The following is a 13467-nucleotide window of genomic DNA, read 5'->3' as shown; positions in this document are numbered from 1 at the left end:
TGTTCATGTGGGCGAGGCAATAAGGAGCCCTTTCTGTCTCAGAGTGAATAAAGGAAGGGAAGGGCTTTGCCAAACAAACTTGTTTTGCTGATGCTGTGAAGGTGAAAGAGCCCTTTGCTTGTATATCAGCTCATGCAAAGAGGGTGAAGCTGGAGCTGGTGGCCCTTCAGCTCTTACTCTGCAACCCTTGAGATGTTGGACACCAGTTCCTATGAGCCCCAGCCAGCATGGTACCATGATGGGGCTTGTAGTCCAGCAACATGGGGAGCGGGCAAGGGGTTCCCTGTCGCCACCTGGCACAATTTAACCAAGGAACTGGATGTTTCATTGAGCTCCATCTTAGGCCAAGAAGGAAAGAGTGGGACCTCTTAGATAGGTTGGGATAAACCTGTTAAGGGCTGTATAGTTCATGGATAAGTTCTGTGTCCATCATTTCTCTCACCTCATCCTGTACGTAGCTGAAGAAGGCCAGTAAGGAGCCCAACCCCATGGTACAGCTCTCTGTTCAAGATGTCACCCGTGAGAGCAAGGTAAGGGCTTAATTGATTCTTGTCTGTCTGTTATTGCTCATTGGACACCTCCAGGGGTAACCTCTTGGGGTGCTGATGATGGGGTGTATGCAACAGTCACAACGGAGGTGGCAAGCTTAAGGTGCCTGGCAGGTTTTAGCTCCCCTTCCCTCAGTTTGGTAACATCCCATGATAATCCAGGTCTTGTTGCATGGTGCACTGTATCACAGGCCAGGATGGATGGGGTGTTCTGGCTGTAACCTCCACTTACTAATTATCATTTAATAACAAGTAAGACACTTATTTCTTTATTGTGTTTATTTCTCCCCTGCCCCCTCTGCAATTTATCCCCACAACAACCCTGTGAGCAGGGTTAGACTGAGAGAAAGTGTTACCCAGGAAGTTTCATGCCTCAGAGGGGATATGAGCCCTCACTACCCCCAGTACCCAGTCTGTTCTGCTACTTTGTCACTGTCATTCTCCCCCTCACACCACCAGGTTGTCTATAACACTTCTTCTCCTGTCTGGGATGATGCCTTCCGTTTCTTCTTACAAGACCCAACCACTGAGGACATTGATATACAGGTAGGCTCTCCCACCTTTTCCAAATGCTTCCCATAGTTTCTGCCTGCACAGAAATGCAAAACCTCTGTTTTCACCCTCCGGCAGGTCAAAGACGACAACCGTCAGACCACCCTGGGCTCCCTCACGATCCATCTGTCCCGCCTTTTGAGTGCCGACAATCTGGTTCTTGACCAATGGTTCCAGCTGGAGAACTCTGGACTCAACAGCCGCATCTACATGAAACTCGTTATGCGGGTAAAACACTTGACGATCGGGGATTTAAAGACTTATTGTGTCTCTGATGATGATGATGATGATGATGATGATGATGATGATGATGATTCACCTATTCACCCTTCCGTGCCAGCTTAACAATTACTGCTCAATGTCCTTTATTTTAAAATGCAACAAAACAAACAGCATTTTGAGCTTCTTTTTCAAGCGTGAGGAAGGGAAAGATATACTCTACAGAATATATGAGCTGCCTATTTTGATTGCGGGTAGAGGCCAGGTGCCTTTCTGAGTGGCTGTTACTCTTAGGTCTTGCTTGTGGGATTTTTTTTGTCTCCTTCCCTTCTCCCCGAGATGGAACCATGGGTGGGGAATCTGTGGCCCTCCAGATGTAGTTCAACTCCCATCAGCCAGGACAAGGATGATCTAGAATATCTAGAAGTCCACCACCCCTGCCTTACGGACATGTGATACAGGGCCACAGAGGAGTGAAGAAAGGACCTGGGATATAGCATGGGGCTACTAAGCATTGAGCATTAAACACAAGTGGAGTCTAAAGGCAAAACTTTGGAGATCTATGAGTGAATCTCCAGCTGCATTTTCTTTTTGGAAAACCAGCTGTTTGAGAGAGGGTCCCTTGCCCTGAGCTATCCGTTTCCCTTCTTCACTGATTATCCAGTCAAACATGCCAGTGTTTGTTATCTGGCCCTGCAGTTACATTTTGTCCTCTTCCTTCAACAGGCCGATGCTTCCTAACTATTTTGACTTTGCTTCCTAACCTCATGCTTCACTGTATGCCAATATTTCTGTAGATTTTGTATCTGGATGCCCCTGAAGTTTGCCTCAACTCCCGGCCATGCCCCCCAGGAAGTCTGAATGTCACTGAGGGTACTTATGTTGGAAGCAGCGTTGACAGGCCTCCTCGTCCCACCAAGGCCAGCCCAGATGCTGAGTTTGGCACTGAGGTAAGGTCATCTCCTTGAGAGAGTTGATGTTTCCTGGGCAGCAGCAGGAAATGATATAATGTTTGTGTTTATATATGTCCATCCTGCCCTTCATTGATTTTACGATCCCAGGATGAGTTATACATAAAACCACAGAAGAATAACTAGCTACAGAGAAGTTCATAAAATCAGCAGGAGCAGACAGAAATATCTAAAACAAAGATACCAGTCACAAACAATAGTGCTGAATAATAATGCTATAGTCTCATCAGTTAACAGTTCAGCTTCTTTCAGTAAAAATAATAATACAAAGTTGAAGGACCCTTCTAAATCACCAGTTTTATGTTCTTTATTTATATATTTTAAAGATATGAAAGATTTTAATATAAATTGCATAAATTATGGATTTCCCCCTTCATATTTGGCTTGGCTTTTTTGAGTTTTGATGAAATTTTATTTGATTACAGCAAAAATACTTGTATTACAGAAGCTAGGTGCTCCAACCTCTAATCTTCATTGATTTCTGCCTCCTCCAGCTACTGTGATGAAAATTATTGTGTTGCTCTCATAAAAACCTAGGATGGTTTGGGGACCCCAGAAAAGCGAGATAAGAGACCCGTTGCTTTGTAGGATGATGACTGCAGTTCCCTCAGGCAAATTCTTCTTCTTTTTCTCTCATCTTCCCCTCAGAGTGTGATTCGCATTCACCTGCTGGAAGCTGAGAATCTGATTGCTAAGGATAACTTCATGGGTGGGATGATAAAGGGCAAATCAGACCCTTATGTCAAAGTGCGCTTGGGGGGCCAGAAGTTCCGTAGCCGCGTCATCAAGGAGGATCTCAACCCCCGTTGGAGCGAGATCTATGAGGTGAGAATGCACGCAGACATGTCAAGCTTGGATCTGCTGGACCTTCTGGCCTTGGCTGGTGGTGGTGGAGGGTGGGTTTAATGGGGAATTGTTCTGCAACAGAGTCAGATTATTTTAATTGAAACAGAACTGATACAGTATCTGATAACTCACAGGGTCCTGAGATGTCTTCCTTGCAATCAGATGGATGAAAGGAAAGCACACAACAGAGCATTGCATATTTCTGATTTGGACACACACCTGAGAATAACTACAGTATAACACAAATTGTAGAAAACCCAAATGAAGCCTGTTCAGGTTTTTACCTTGGTTCTATACAGAGCAAGGATAGAGAACCTATGGCTGTCTAGACCAGTATGGTCAGGGATGATGGAAGGTGGAGTCACCAGCCGCCCAGAGTGGCTGGGGAAACCCAGCCAGATGGGCGGGGTAGTAGTAGTAATAATAATAATAATAATAATAATAATAATAATAATAATAATAATAAAAATAAAAATTATCTGGACTCCCAACCCCTGTCTAGAGCGCCTGTCAGTCAGTTTCAACATTTTTTACTTCTGCCTAGCAATTACGTACCTGGAAGTTCTTTACCTATAGAAGTTTCCACATTAACAGGCGGTCTCACTCACAGCTGGGTGGAGTATTTGGGATGCACAAACGGCCCCAGAATGGAAAGCCATAAAACCTAAATGCAGTGTTTCAATCTCAGCTTACCATAGAGGATTCATTGCTGTATAAATGCCACTAAGACCAAAATACTCACAAATGTCATACCACCTAAATGGTACATTGTACAGCAACATGTCTTGTCTCCCTCTTCCAAAATAATAAAATCATCTGAAAGATCAACTTGGATATGTCTTCAGCGATTTACAAACTTTCATATGCATGCAGCTTCCTTCTGCAATGTGCCACCGGTAGCCTGAAGTGAAATATTTTTGCATTGAGCTTCTGTATGAATTCCTGCCAAATCCCACTTCCTGCTGGAGCCAAAGATAGAAACCAATAGTCCCAAATATATGCCCTTCATCTTTTGTTCCCTAGAGGATATAGATCTGTCACCAAGAATCTTAAAATGTTATTTATACACACACACACAATACAACACATTCATTTACTGAATCATGCACAGACACCCATTGCCAAGAAGTCTAAGATAGATGTCAGCAGAGAATTGTCTCCAAAAAAATCAGGCAAGATAAAATAGGCAACAGATCAATAAAACATTGCTCACTCTCTCTTTCAGTTAACACCCAGCCTCTTCAGTGTTCGAACCTAGTTTCACAAACTTGGCCCATCGATAAAGAAATAAAAGCTATGGTTTAAAAATATTCGTAAAAATCTGCTGTCTGGTCTTTTATAATTAATTGATTCACATCATAGTGCTGTCCAATGTTTGATTGTCTAATCTGACCAATTATTTGGCCAAACATGAAACCCTACCTAGGCCCTTTCGAAGAGGTGGGGGATGGAATCCAGGAAACCAGGTCCCCCCCCTTCCATTGCTGGCCTAATGCATGTGTTTGCTTTTCAGAGCCAAGATCAGAACAAACCTTGGCTTTCACTCTTAATCTACTAAAGTCGATCCCTGAATGTGTGCTGCTTCTGGTTTGTGTGGCTCTGTATTGTGACCCACTTTGCTATATCCTCCAGGTCATTGTGAGTAACGTCCCAGGGCAGGACGTGGAGTTTGATTTATATGACAAAGATGTTGACAAGGACGACTTCCTGGGAAGGTAAGTCTGGAGCAAAATGAAAAATTGGACAGGCCAGAAACATGCTTACCTCTCTTCCTTTGAGTTGCCTGAGTACCCCATGACATGGGAGGAGGGAGAAAAGCACTCCCCTCACTTCCTATAGACGTCTTCAGTCCCACAGCCACAGAATTTATACTGGTGAGCCTTAGTAAATCAGAGTGAAGCAGAAAACACCTAAAGGCAAGTCATTTAAGGGTGCTTCCAGATGGGCGTTTGTTGTGCGATCGGTGCTCTTCGTGCATTCAGAGGTTTTTTTGCAGCATCCGCATGGTGCCAGTGGCATCAATATGCCAATCTTGATTTATACTTTCCTCTGAAAATTTAAGAAAAACGTTGCCAATGACTTGCTTTCAAAATGTGAACCATTCCTTTGCAATATTAAGACCCCATCTGGATGCACCCATAGTTATTTATTTATTTACAGCTTTATAGGTGAAATACAGCTACTTTTCATTAATTGGGAGTGGATTTTGCTTCTTACACAGAGATTGGGTAGAATACTGCCTCTACATTTGTCTTTGTATCTTCATTAGCTTAACAACTAGGCTTCGTTTTCTTAATGAAAGCTGAACATTCAAGGTAGGAGCCTAGATATCTCCATAGCCCCCACCTCCTGGTGGATCTGGGCTCATTTTTAGGGGGCGCCAAGGTTGTTGAGTTTTTTTTAGGGAGCCACTGAAAACACGTGCTGCATCAACAACCTTAAAAAGTGCCGAAAACGCACGCAGCCCCAACTCCCAGTCCATCCAGGGTCTGCCTCAGGGAAGGTTCCAGAACTAAGTTCCAGAGTGTTTCGACTGAAAAAAGGCCCTGCCCCCCACACCATACTAGAATTGGAGGACCCAGGGCTCTGAATGTGAAGCTTTGCAGACTGGGTTGTAAGTTTACGCTTCCAAGAAAGCACTAGAATTACATCCTTCTTTCGTATCCCTGCATCAAACCACTCTCACAGGCCCACCTTTGGGCCTGTGAATCAGGGCAGGCTAATTGAAATCCTGGAGAGCTGTAGCTGAACAGTATATGGAGCAATTCTCTCGCTCAGTTTAAGGCAGTTTCCTGTGATGATGATGATGTTGTTGTTTAGTTGTTAAGTCGTGTCCGACTCTCTATGACCCCATGGACCAGAGCACGCCAGGCACCTCTGTCTTCTTTTGTCCCTGGAGTTTTTTTGGCAGGAATACTGGAGTGGCTTGCCGGTTCCTGCTCCAGGTGGATCACATTTAGTCAAAACTCTCCACTATGACTTGTCCGTCTTGGGTGGTCCTGCACGGCATAGCTCATAGCTTCTCTGAGTTATTCAAGCCACTTCGCCACGACAAGGCAGTGATCCATTTTACCAGACTGCAGGTTTACACCTTCTGTCGACGTTTAGTAACTCCTAGTATCCTGTGCATGGATTGCAAACTAGGACGAGGCCCTGTGCTTTTTGTCACCTGGATCATGGTGTTAATTCAGTTTTGCAGGACCTGTGACAGAAAGAAAGCCATTTGTTCTTCTCACTCACCTCTTCCTCCTCCATCCCCTTTCAGGTGTAAGATCCCTCTGAGACGAGTGCTAAGCCAAAAGTTTGTTGACGAGGTAAGTCAATGGTACCAATGGCACTGGAGAGGGTGGGCAGGAGATGTGCAGCAGCTGTGCTGGTCTTACCCCCTGCCTTTCGTTTCAGTGGCTCCCCCTAGAGGATGTGAAGTCAGGACGGCTCCATGTGAAGCTGGAGTGCTTGCCCCCCATGCCCAGTGCTGCTGAGCTGGAGCAGGTAATTGGAGAGAGGAGGGAGGATCATTGAGAGAACTGCCCCATAGGGATGGAGGTTGGGGTTGTTAGCCTCCATGGCAGCTTAACACTACTAAAAACTATACAAGCATTAAAAGCAGAGCACAAGTCCTCCCCACAGGCTTACAGACTAAGGTTAGGCTACTCCACTCTGAAAGGAGAGCTGCTCCTCAGGTTGCCCGCTCTAGAGGAACTAATGCTGGGCCTGGGCCCTGCTGGTTTTTCAAAGAATGCTTCACTCCCAGTGAAAGAAGTACTCTTTTCATAATAATAACAACTGAGGGTCAGGGCAGGATGTGTGCGCTTACCTTGGGAACATGGGGCTCCTTTCAGGGCCTTCTGAAGTGACCATGAGAGTATACCATGTCTCGTGGTCACTTCAGAAAGCCTTGCCGGGGTGGGATCTTGCTAGTAAAGACTACACCACTGCAAGGGAACGTGGGTTTTTCTAATGTTTTAAGAGCTTGTTTTTGGCTTTAGGAAGGCCTGTCGCTTGCTTATAGCAGTTCGGGGTTATTTGAGCACAAGATTCCTGCCTCACAGGGCTTCCTGGAGAGACCACGTAACGTTGCATGACCACATGGTCACTCCAGGAAGCCCTGCCCATCTTAGCAGCGAAGAGTCCTACAACTTGTTCAGTCCCTATGTTAAGCACAACCACCTTCCTCAAAAAACAGTTTTTTGAGTTTCTTGAAGGAGGTGGTTGTGCTTAAGCAAAACCATGTTTTCTCCCAGTACCCTCATAGAGGCATAAATGAAACTACTCTTTTCTGTTAGCTCAGACATTTGGAAACTGTATGTCCAGCTCCAAGGATATTAGAGCTGGGAGAGGGAACATGGGGCAGCCACAGGCGGTAGGTTTTCAAAGGGTCTGCATGTCAGGCCAAAGCTGTTTTCCCTGACCTGGTGCCCTCCATATGTTTTTGGGCTACAACTCCCACCATCCTTGGCCATGCTGACAGAGGCTAATGGCAGCTGGAGTCCAATAACATCTGGAAGGCATGAGGGAAAGGCTGGGTCAGAGTTACAAGAACAAGGCCAATTCATGTGACCGTTGCCGGGTATCTTCCCGCTGACAACTGCCTCTCTATGATGCAAGAAGGCCATCTTGTGATGAATTGTTCACATGATGAGTGCAGATTACCAAACTATCATGTGACGGTCATAGTTTTGATGGATGCTATGTCTAAGCATAGTCCTTAATGTGTTCCACTTTTCACAGGTATTGATGGTGAATAGCTTGATCCAGACACCAAAGAGCGAGGAGCTGTCATCCGCCCTGCTGTCAGTCTTCCTTGACAGGGCCACTGACCTGCCGGTGAGTGGCAGTACAGATCCCCTCTCCCTTCTGGGGCTCTGAGCTCCTTTCACAGGCCAAGAGAGCTGGGAAGCTGCCAATCACTCCTTGGACATCCTAAAGAGCTCTCTCTCCTTCAGGTCTAGCAGAGGACTAATGTGGAATATTTTATTGGACCTTAACTAAGGATCCTTTACTAAGTCCCAGCTCAGCTGCAGACTCCTGGCCTAATTATACATCCTGTTAAATGTATAATGTACAGCTTCATCTGTGGTCCCCCTTTCCCTTTTAATACTAAGCAGGGGGCACCGGTGTGTGTTGAGATGGTTTAAAATCACCCCCCTACACATTGGGTGCCACCTGGAAGTATTTTCTTAGCCTAAGTCTCAATGCTGTGCTGGTGGGGGCGGGGTGATTTTCACTGAGATCATGGCTGGGAAGGGCAGGGTTTTCAGTTTATTTTGCAAATTTATAAACCACTTCACAGCTGTGAAAGCAGCGTATTAATAATGCAAAATTAAATGCAGCAATGCAGACTCCAAGCCACGTTTCTACAATTGTGCAGTTAGACCTCCCTCTCCCTTTTGCTGCAGTCTGCACTTCATATTAAATTAAAAGCAAGCCAGGAATGGCTCACTCAGAGGGGCAGAGCCACAGCAATGGCCTCCCAGCAGCAGCCCTGATGCTGCTGCCCAGATGAAGCAAGGTTGGGGTTGTGTGGCCCTACCAGTGGGAGTGCTGGATGGGATTGGCCTGAGCACCTGCACAGCCCAGACCTCTCTGCTTCCTCACTCTTACCTGCCCTGGTCAGCAACAGTGATGCTGCTGCTGGGAAGCTATTGCCACAGTTCTGTTCCACCCAGCAAACCACTCCTGGTTCTGGAGGAGGAGGAGGAGGGAGCAAAAGGCAGTCCTTTCCTTGTCTTACCTAAGCCGTCCCCCCACCCCCACCCTAGCTCCAGTACAGGAAATCAGCCATAAGGGTAGGAAATTGATTAAAGTCAGACAGGGCGCAGCAAGATAAGTTTGGGGAGCTACACAAAACAGACTCCTTCCATCTCCACTGTACAAATGAACAGGGAAGGCACAAGGATTTAAAAAACATGCACTGCTGTGTCACCATTACATCAGTTTTGCCCCTCGCTTGCATGCCTTGGGAAACCCACTTGTTTCCTCCACCTGTATGAAATCAATATATAGAGGTGCTTGACAGTCATTACGAGAATAGATAAGGCATGTTCAAAAACAGAAGATAGGGCTTCCCACGAGTAAATTGTTGGCCTGTGCTACGTGGTTATACATGCTCAAAATACACGCAATGTCTACTTATAATCGAGCATCCTAGAAACTCTCAACCGTTTTCTCTTTCCCAGCTGCGGAAGGGTTCAAAACCCCCAAGTCCTTACGCCAGTCTCTCTGTCCGTGGTGTCTCCTACAAGACCAAGGTGAAGGCATGGGGGGAAACTTGGTGGTTGTTTTAATAGGGAAAGGGTTGTGGTGGAGTGAGCAGTAAAGAATTGCTTTGGGGCAGGATGTGGGTAGGTCGCACATGAGCGGTCTAAGGAAGCTGGCAAAGATGGTTGAGGGTGAAAAGACAAAGCCATGATATTAGAGGGCGGTGGCATAGCTGGGGTAAATGTGTGTGTGTGCGTGTGTGCGCAAATGTGTTTGTGTGCACATGTACATTCATCCTTATTTAAAGGGCAAAGGAGATCAGTTGATCTCCATTGAGTCAATTGGGTCAATTCTGTGTCCAGGGCAGCTGTCTACCAGCTCCATCTGGTATGCAGGCTGAGACCCTACCTGCCTCGCCAGAGTGGTGCATGCTCTAGTTATCTCCCGCTTGGATTACTGCAATGTGATCCATGTGGGGCTACCTTTGAAGGTGACCCGGAAACTACAACTAATCCAGAATGCGGCAACCAGACTGGTGACTGGGAGCAGCCGCCGAGACCATATTACACTGGTCCTTAAAGACCTTCATTGGCTCCCAGTACATTTCCGAGCAAAATTCAAAGTGTTGGTGCTGACCTTTAAAGCCCTAAACAGCATCAGCCCAGTATACCTGAAGGAGCATCTCTACCCCCGTTGTTCAACCCAGACACAGAGGGCCTTCTGGCAATTCCATCACTGCGAGAAGTGAGGTTACAGGGAACCAGGCAGAGGGCCTTCTCAGTAGAGGTGCCTGCCCTGTGGAATGCACTCCCATCAGATGTCAAAGAAATAAACAACTATCTGACTTTTAGAAGGCATCTGAAGGCAGCCCTGTTTAGGGAAGTTTTTAATGTTTGAAGTTTTATTCTGTTTTTAGTGTTCTGTTGGGAGCTGCCCAAAGTGGGTGAGGAAACCCAGCCAGATGGGTGGGGTATAAATAATATTATTATTATTATTATTATTATTATTATTATTATTATTATTATACAAATAAAACATTCATCCTTATTTAAAGGGCAAAGGAGGTCAGTTGATCTCCATTGAGTCAATTGGGTCAGTTCTTTGTCCAGCACTTGATCATTTGGGGACTTATGGTCATATATTAATGTATGGTAATGTAACAGTATTTTTTCTTTTTTATTCTCACTTTTTTCTTTCTTTTTCCTCACTCTGTCTTTTTACAAATGAAATTCTCTTAATAAAATATTAATTTAAAAAAGAGCACTTGATCATAAGTCCCAAAATGTGACGTCAGTATTTACGTATCAATCCTCATTTTTAATCTACAAAAAAGCACTGATCACATCAGATCTTATCCTAAATTGGTAGCATAAAGATGGGAGAACTAAGGTTTGAGCATATTTTGAATTATTTTAAAGTAAGAAGTATTTGGAAACCCTTTCTGAGCTATAGATAGCTCTCCTTCAGTGATAGTGAAAATGAGTGTTGATATAAATAGATTAGCCCACAGGTGGAGCAGAATATCTGAAGCATTTTTACCTGGCTGTTTAGCCAAAAAAGACTCCCAGAACAACATGTCACAAAAGTTTGGGAGGGAGGGTGAGAAAGTAAATTCAAGTACTAGTGCTTAGTTAAATTGCTGTAACAAAGGGAAAGAACAGCTTCATCAATCAACTATTCTTGTAACTTAATCTCAAGGCAGTCATCTAAATATGGTTTGAACTGGCTTTCCTTTCCCTCCATTCTTAGTGGGATTTGTTTGAAAAACAGTCTTATAAACAGTTGGCTAACCTCAAATTGTGATATTTTCTTCCCTTTTGTAGTTTCTAAATGTTGAGAGCTTTTATCACGGCCTTGTGTCTCTGCCCTCAGGTCTCCTCTCAGACTGCAGAGCCGGTGTGGAATGAAGCTTTTTCCTTCCTTATCAAGAGGCCCCATGCAGAATCTTTGGAGTTGCAGGTAGCGCTTTCTCGCTCTCCCTGCCTCCCCCCCCCCCCCCGGACACACACACCCTGAAGTCAATCTGTCCTTTCTCCTGGGGGCCACTATCTCTTCTAAAGTGAGCCGTTTACCAAGTCAGCTGGGCCCAGAATGCCTGTCCTCCTTGTTGGGTAGAACTTCTGGTCTCCCCTGCTACAGTGGGGCAGTCTGCAAGCAGCAAAAGCCACAAGAGATATGTTTATGGCCCAATTCACACAACATCAGGTGAGAAAGTCAAAGCCATTCTGGGAGCTGAGCACTTCATACTGCAAGAGTGGATTTCTGTGCTTCAGTCAAAACTCACTGGATGGAGTTACGCAAACAAGTCTGAGCCTTAGCCCTCTTACTAGGTACTTGTAAGGATTGCTGAGATAATATAGGTGGCTTGCCCTGAACTCTGAACCAGTGGTGGCTGGTGCCCTTTGGGACTTGTAGGGCAGAAGGCAAGGGAGGCCAACAGTAGGTGGAGCCAGAGCGGATGACAGGCAGAGCTGCCCCCAATTTGCCATGAGTAAGAAGGCAGGCAGGTGGGAGCTGGCTGGGGGGAGACTGAGCTTGGTGGGGCAGTGCCCCACACATGCTAATGGACCAGCCTCCATGGGCCAGATCCTTATCAGGAGCCTGCTTGCAGGCCAAATTTGAGAGGTGGGAGTGGCTTCATTCCATCATGTTCAAAGTGTTTTGAAGTCCTCATGTTAGGACTTCAAATACTTTGTAAGGAATGAAAGTTTTTTCTTTTGTGTTTTAGCAGCAGATCCCATGCAGTTTGCTGCCAGGGAACCCAAGAGCACAGGGGGGGTATGTGTGAGCTCTTGGCAAGCCAGGACAGGGAGCAATGTCTTGCAACTTGCTTCCTTTCAGCCCTTCCCTCTTCTGTGAGCTACGTCCTTGCAGGGCAGGGAGAAGAAGCCTTGGAGATTTTGCACATTCTCTCAACCCAGTTCCTACCAGAGGGCCCTTTACCAGGCTGCCCCTTGATAGTTTCAAAGATTTCAGGGTACGAAGGGGTTATTCCAATGCACACCACGTGTGACCCTCATCCTTCCTGCCTACCTCACCTGTGAAATTTTGATCAGTCCTCACCTGTCTGTCGTTCCCACAGGTGAAAGATGATGGGCATACCCTGGGTACCCTGTCACTCCCACTTGAGCAGCTGCTGTCAGCAGAGGGGCTTGTCCTTGACCGCTGGTTCCAACTCAGCAACTCTGGTCCTGCCATCCAGGTCCTGATGCGAGTGCAGCTGGGGGTAAGTGGTGATGTGGGGGACAGCAGCTCTGAACAGTCTAACAGACTCTGACCTGTTTTCCTATGGATTATTTCCTCTTTTTTAATTGTGTTTCGTACGTAACAATATGTAAAAAATTGCAACACAGAGATGTCAGGTCTGGTCTGGTTCGTCTGGTACATAATACTACCTTTCGTGCCATTGTTCTTATTTTCATAATATGTAGGGGGAATGTGAAGAGCCGGTGTTTTGTTTTATCTTCACCTATCGGGTCTCTCCAGCAAAGTTCTGGTGAAGCTGGTGTTGAGGTCCCTATTCTTGACCATAGGATGAATCCACTGTCCTAGGAAATCATCTTCCATGTTTGTTTGCCTTGCCCGCAGGTTCTGATCTCTCAGCACTCAGGTGTGGAGGCCCTTCATGGTGTGGCAGGAGAAGAGACTGAGGAGGGCTCTCAGAAGGGATCTGAGACAGAGCTGTACATCCGGGAGGATGGAGACTCTGGTTCCACGCAAGAGCTGCGCCAGCGCCTGCCACAGGCCAGCAGGTAAAGAAGGGCCATCCTGTGGGGTGTGGAACCCAGCAAACAATTTGATCTTGCACAATAAAATTGAGCTCCTCAGTCCAGGGATTGTCCTCCAGGGGTTATTGGACTACAACTCCTATCATTGGCTATCCAGGCTAACAACATCAGGAGGGCCACACATTCTCTATCCCTGCCTTAGCTCCTTGCAGAGGGTAAATACACTGCCCTTTATCTTAGTGCCTCTGCTGCAAGGATACCACATTTTCTGATGCATCAATAAGAGAGGCTGAGGGTCATTAGATCGCTTTCCTGACAGTCTTGACTCCTCCTTCCTCCACATCTGATCACCTGACTCTCGCTCTCTGTCTTCCTTGCTTGGGCCCACTTTTCTTGACCTGT

At 46.0% G+C, this 13467-nt stretch overlaps 1 protein-coding gene across 1 annotated transcript in view; it reads left to right on the top strand.

Annotated features, from left to right (window-relative positions):
• ESYT1 (extended synaptotagmin 1) overlaps positions 1-13467 on the top strand; it is a 57673-nt gene that overhangs the window by 33998 nt on the left and 10208 nt on the right. The window contains exons 14-26 of the mRNA XM_081844347.1: positions 459-530; positions 1008-1094; positions 1179-1328; positions 2117-2269; positions 2939-3115; positions 4769-4851; positions 6402-6450; positions 6539-6628; positions 7868-7963; positions 9316-9387; positions 11210-11296; positions 12420-12563; positions 12926-13089. Of these exons, the coding sequence (XP_081700473.1) occupies positions 459-530; positions 1008-1094; positions 1179-1328; positions 2117-2269; positions 2939-3115; positions 4769-4851; positions 6402-6450; positions 6539-6628; positions 7868-7963; positions 9316-9387; positions 11210-11296; positions 12420-12563; positions 12926-13089 (1424 nt within the window). The remainder of the gene's footprint in view (positions 1-458; positions 531-1007; positions 1095-1178; positions 1329-2116; positions 2270-2938; positions 3116-4768; positions 4852-6401; positions 6451-6538; positions 6629-7867; positions 7964-9315; positions 9388-11209; positions 11297-12419; positions 12564-12925; positions 13090-13467) is intronic.

The sequence above is a fragment of the Podarcis erhardii genome (genome assembly GCF_964252035.2).
Source record: "Podarcis erhardii genome assembly, chromosome: 2".
In the NCBI taxonomy this organism is placed as follows: Eukaryota; Metazoa; Chordata; class Lepidosauria; order Squamata; family Lacertidae; genus Podarcis; species Podarcis erhardii.
This window is presented reverse-complemented; position numbering and strand designations above follow the sequence as displayed.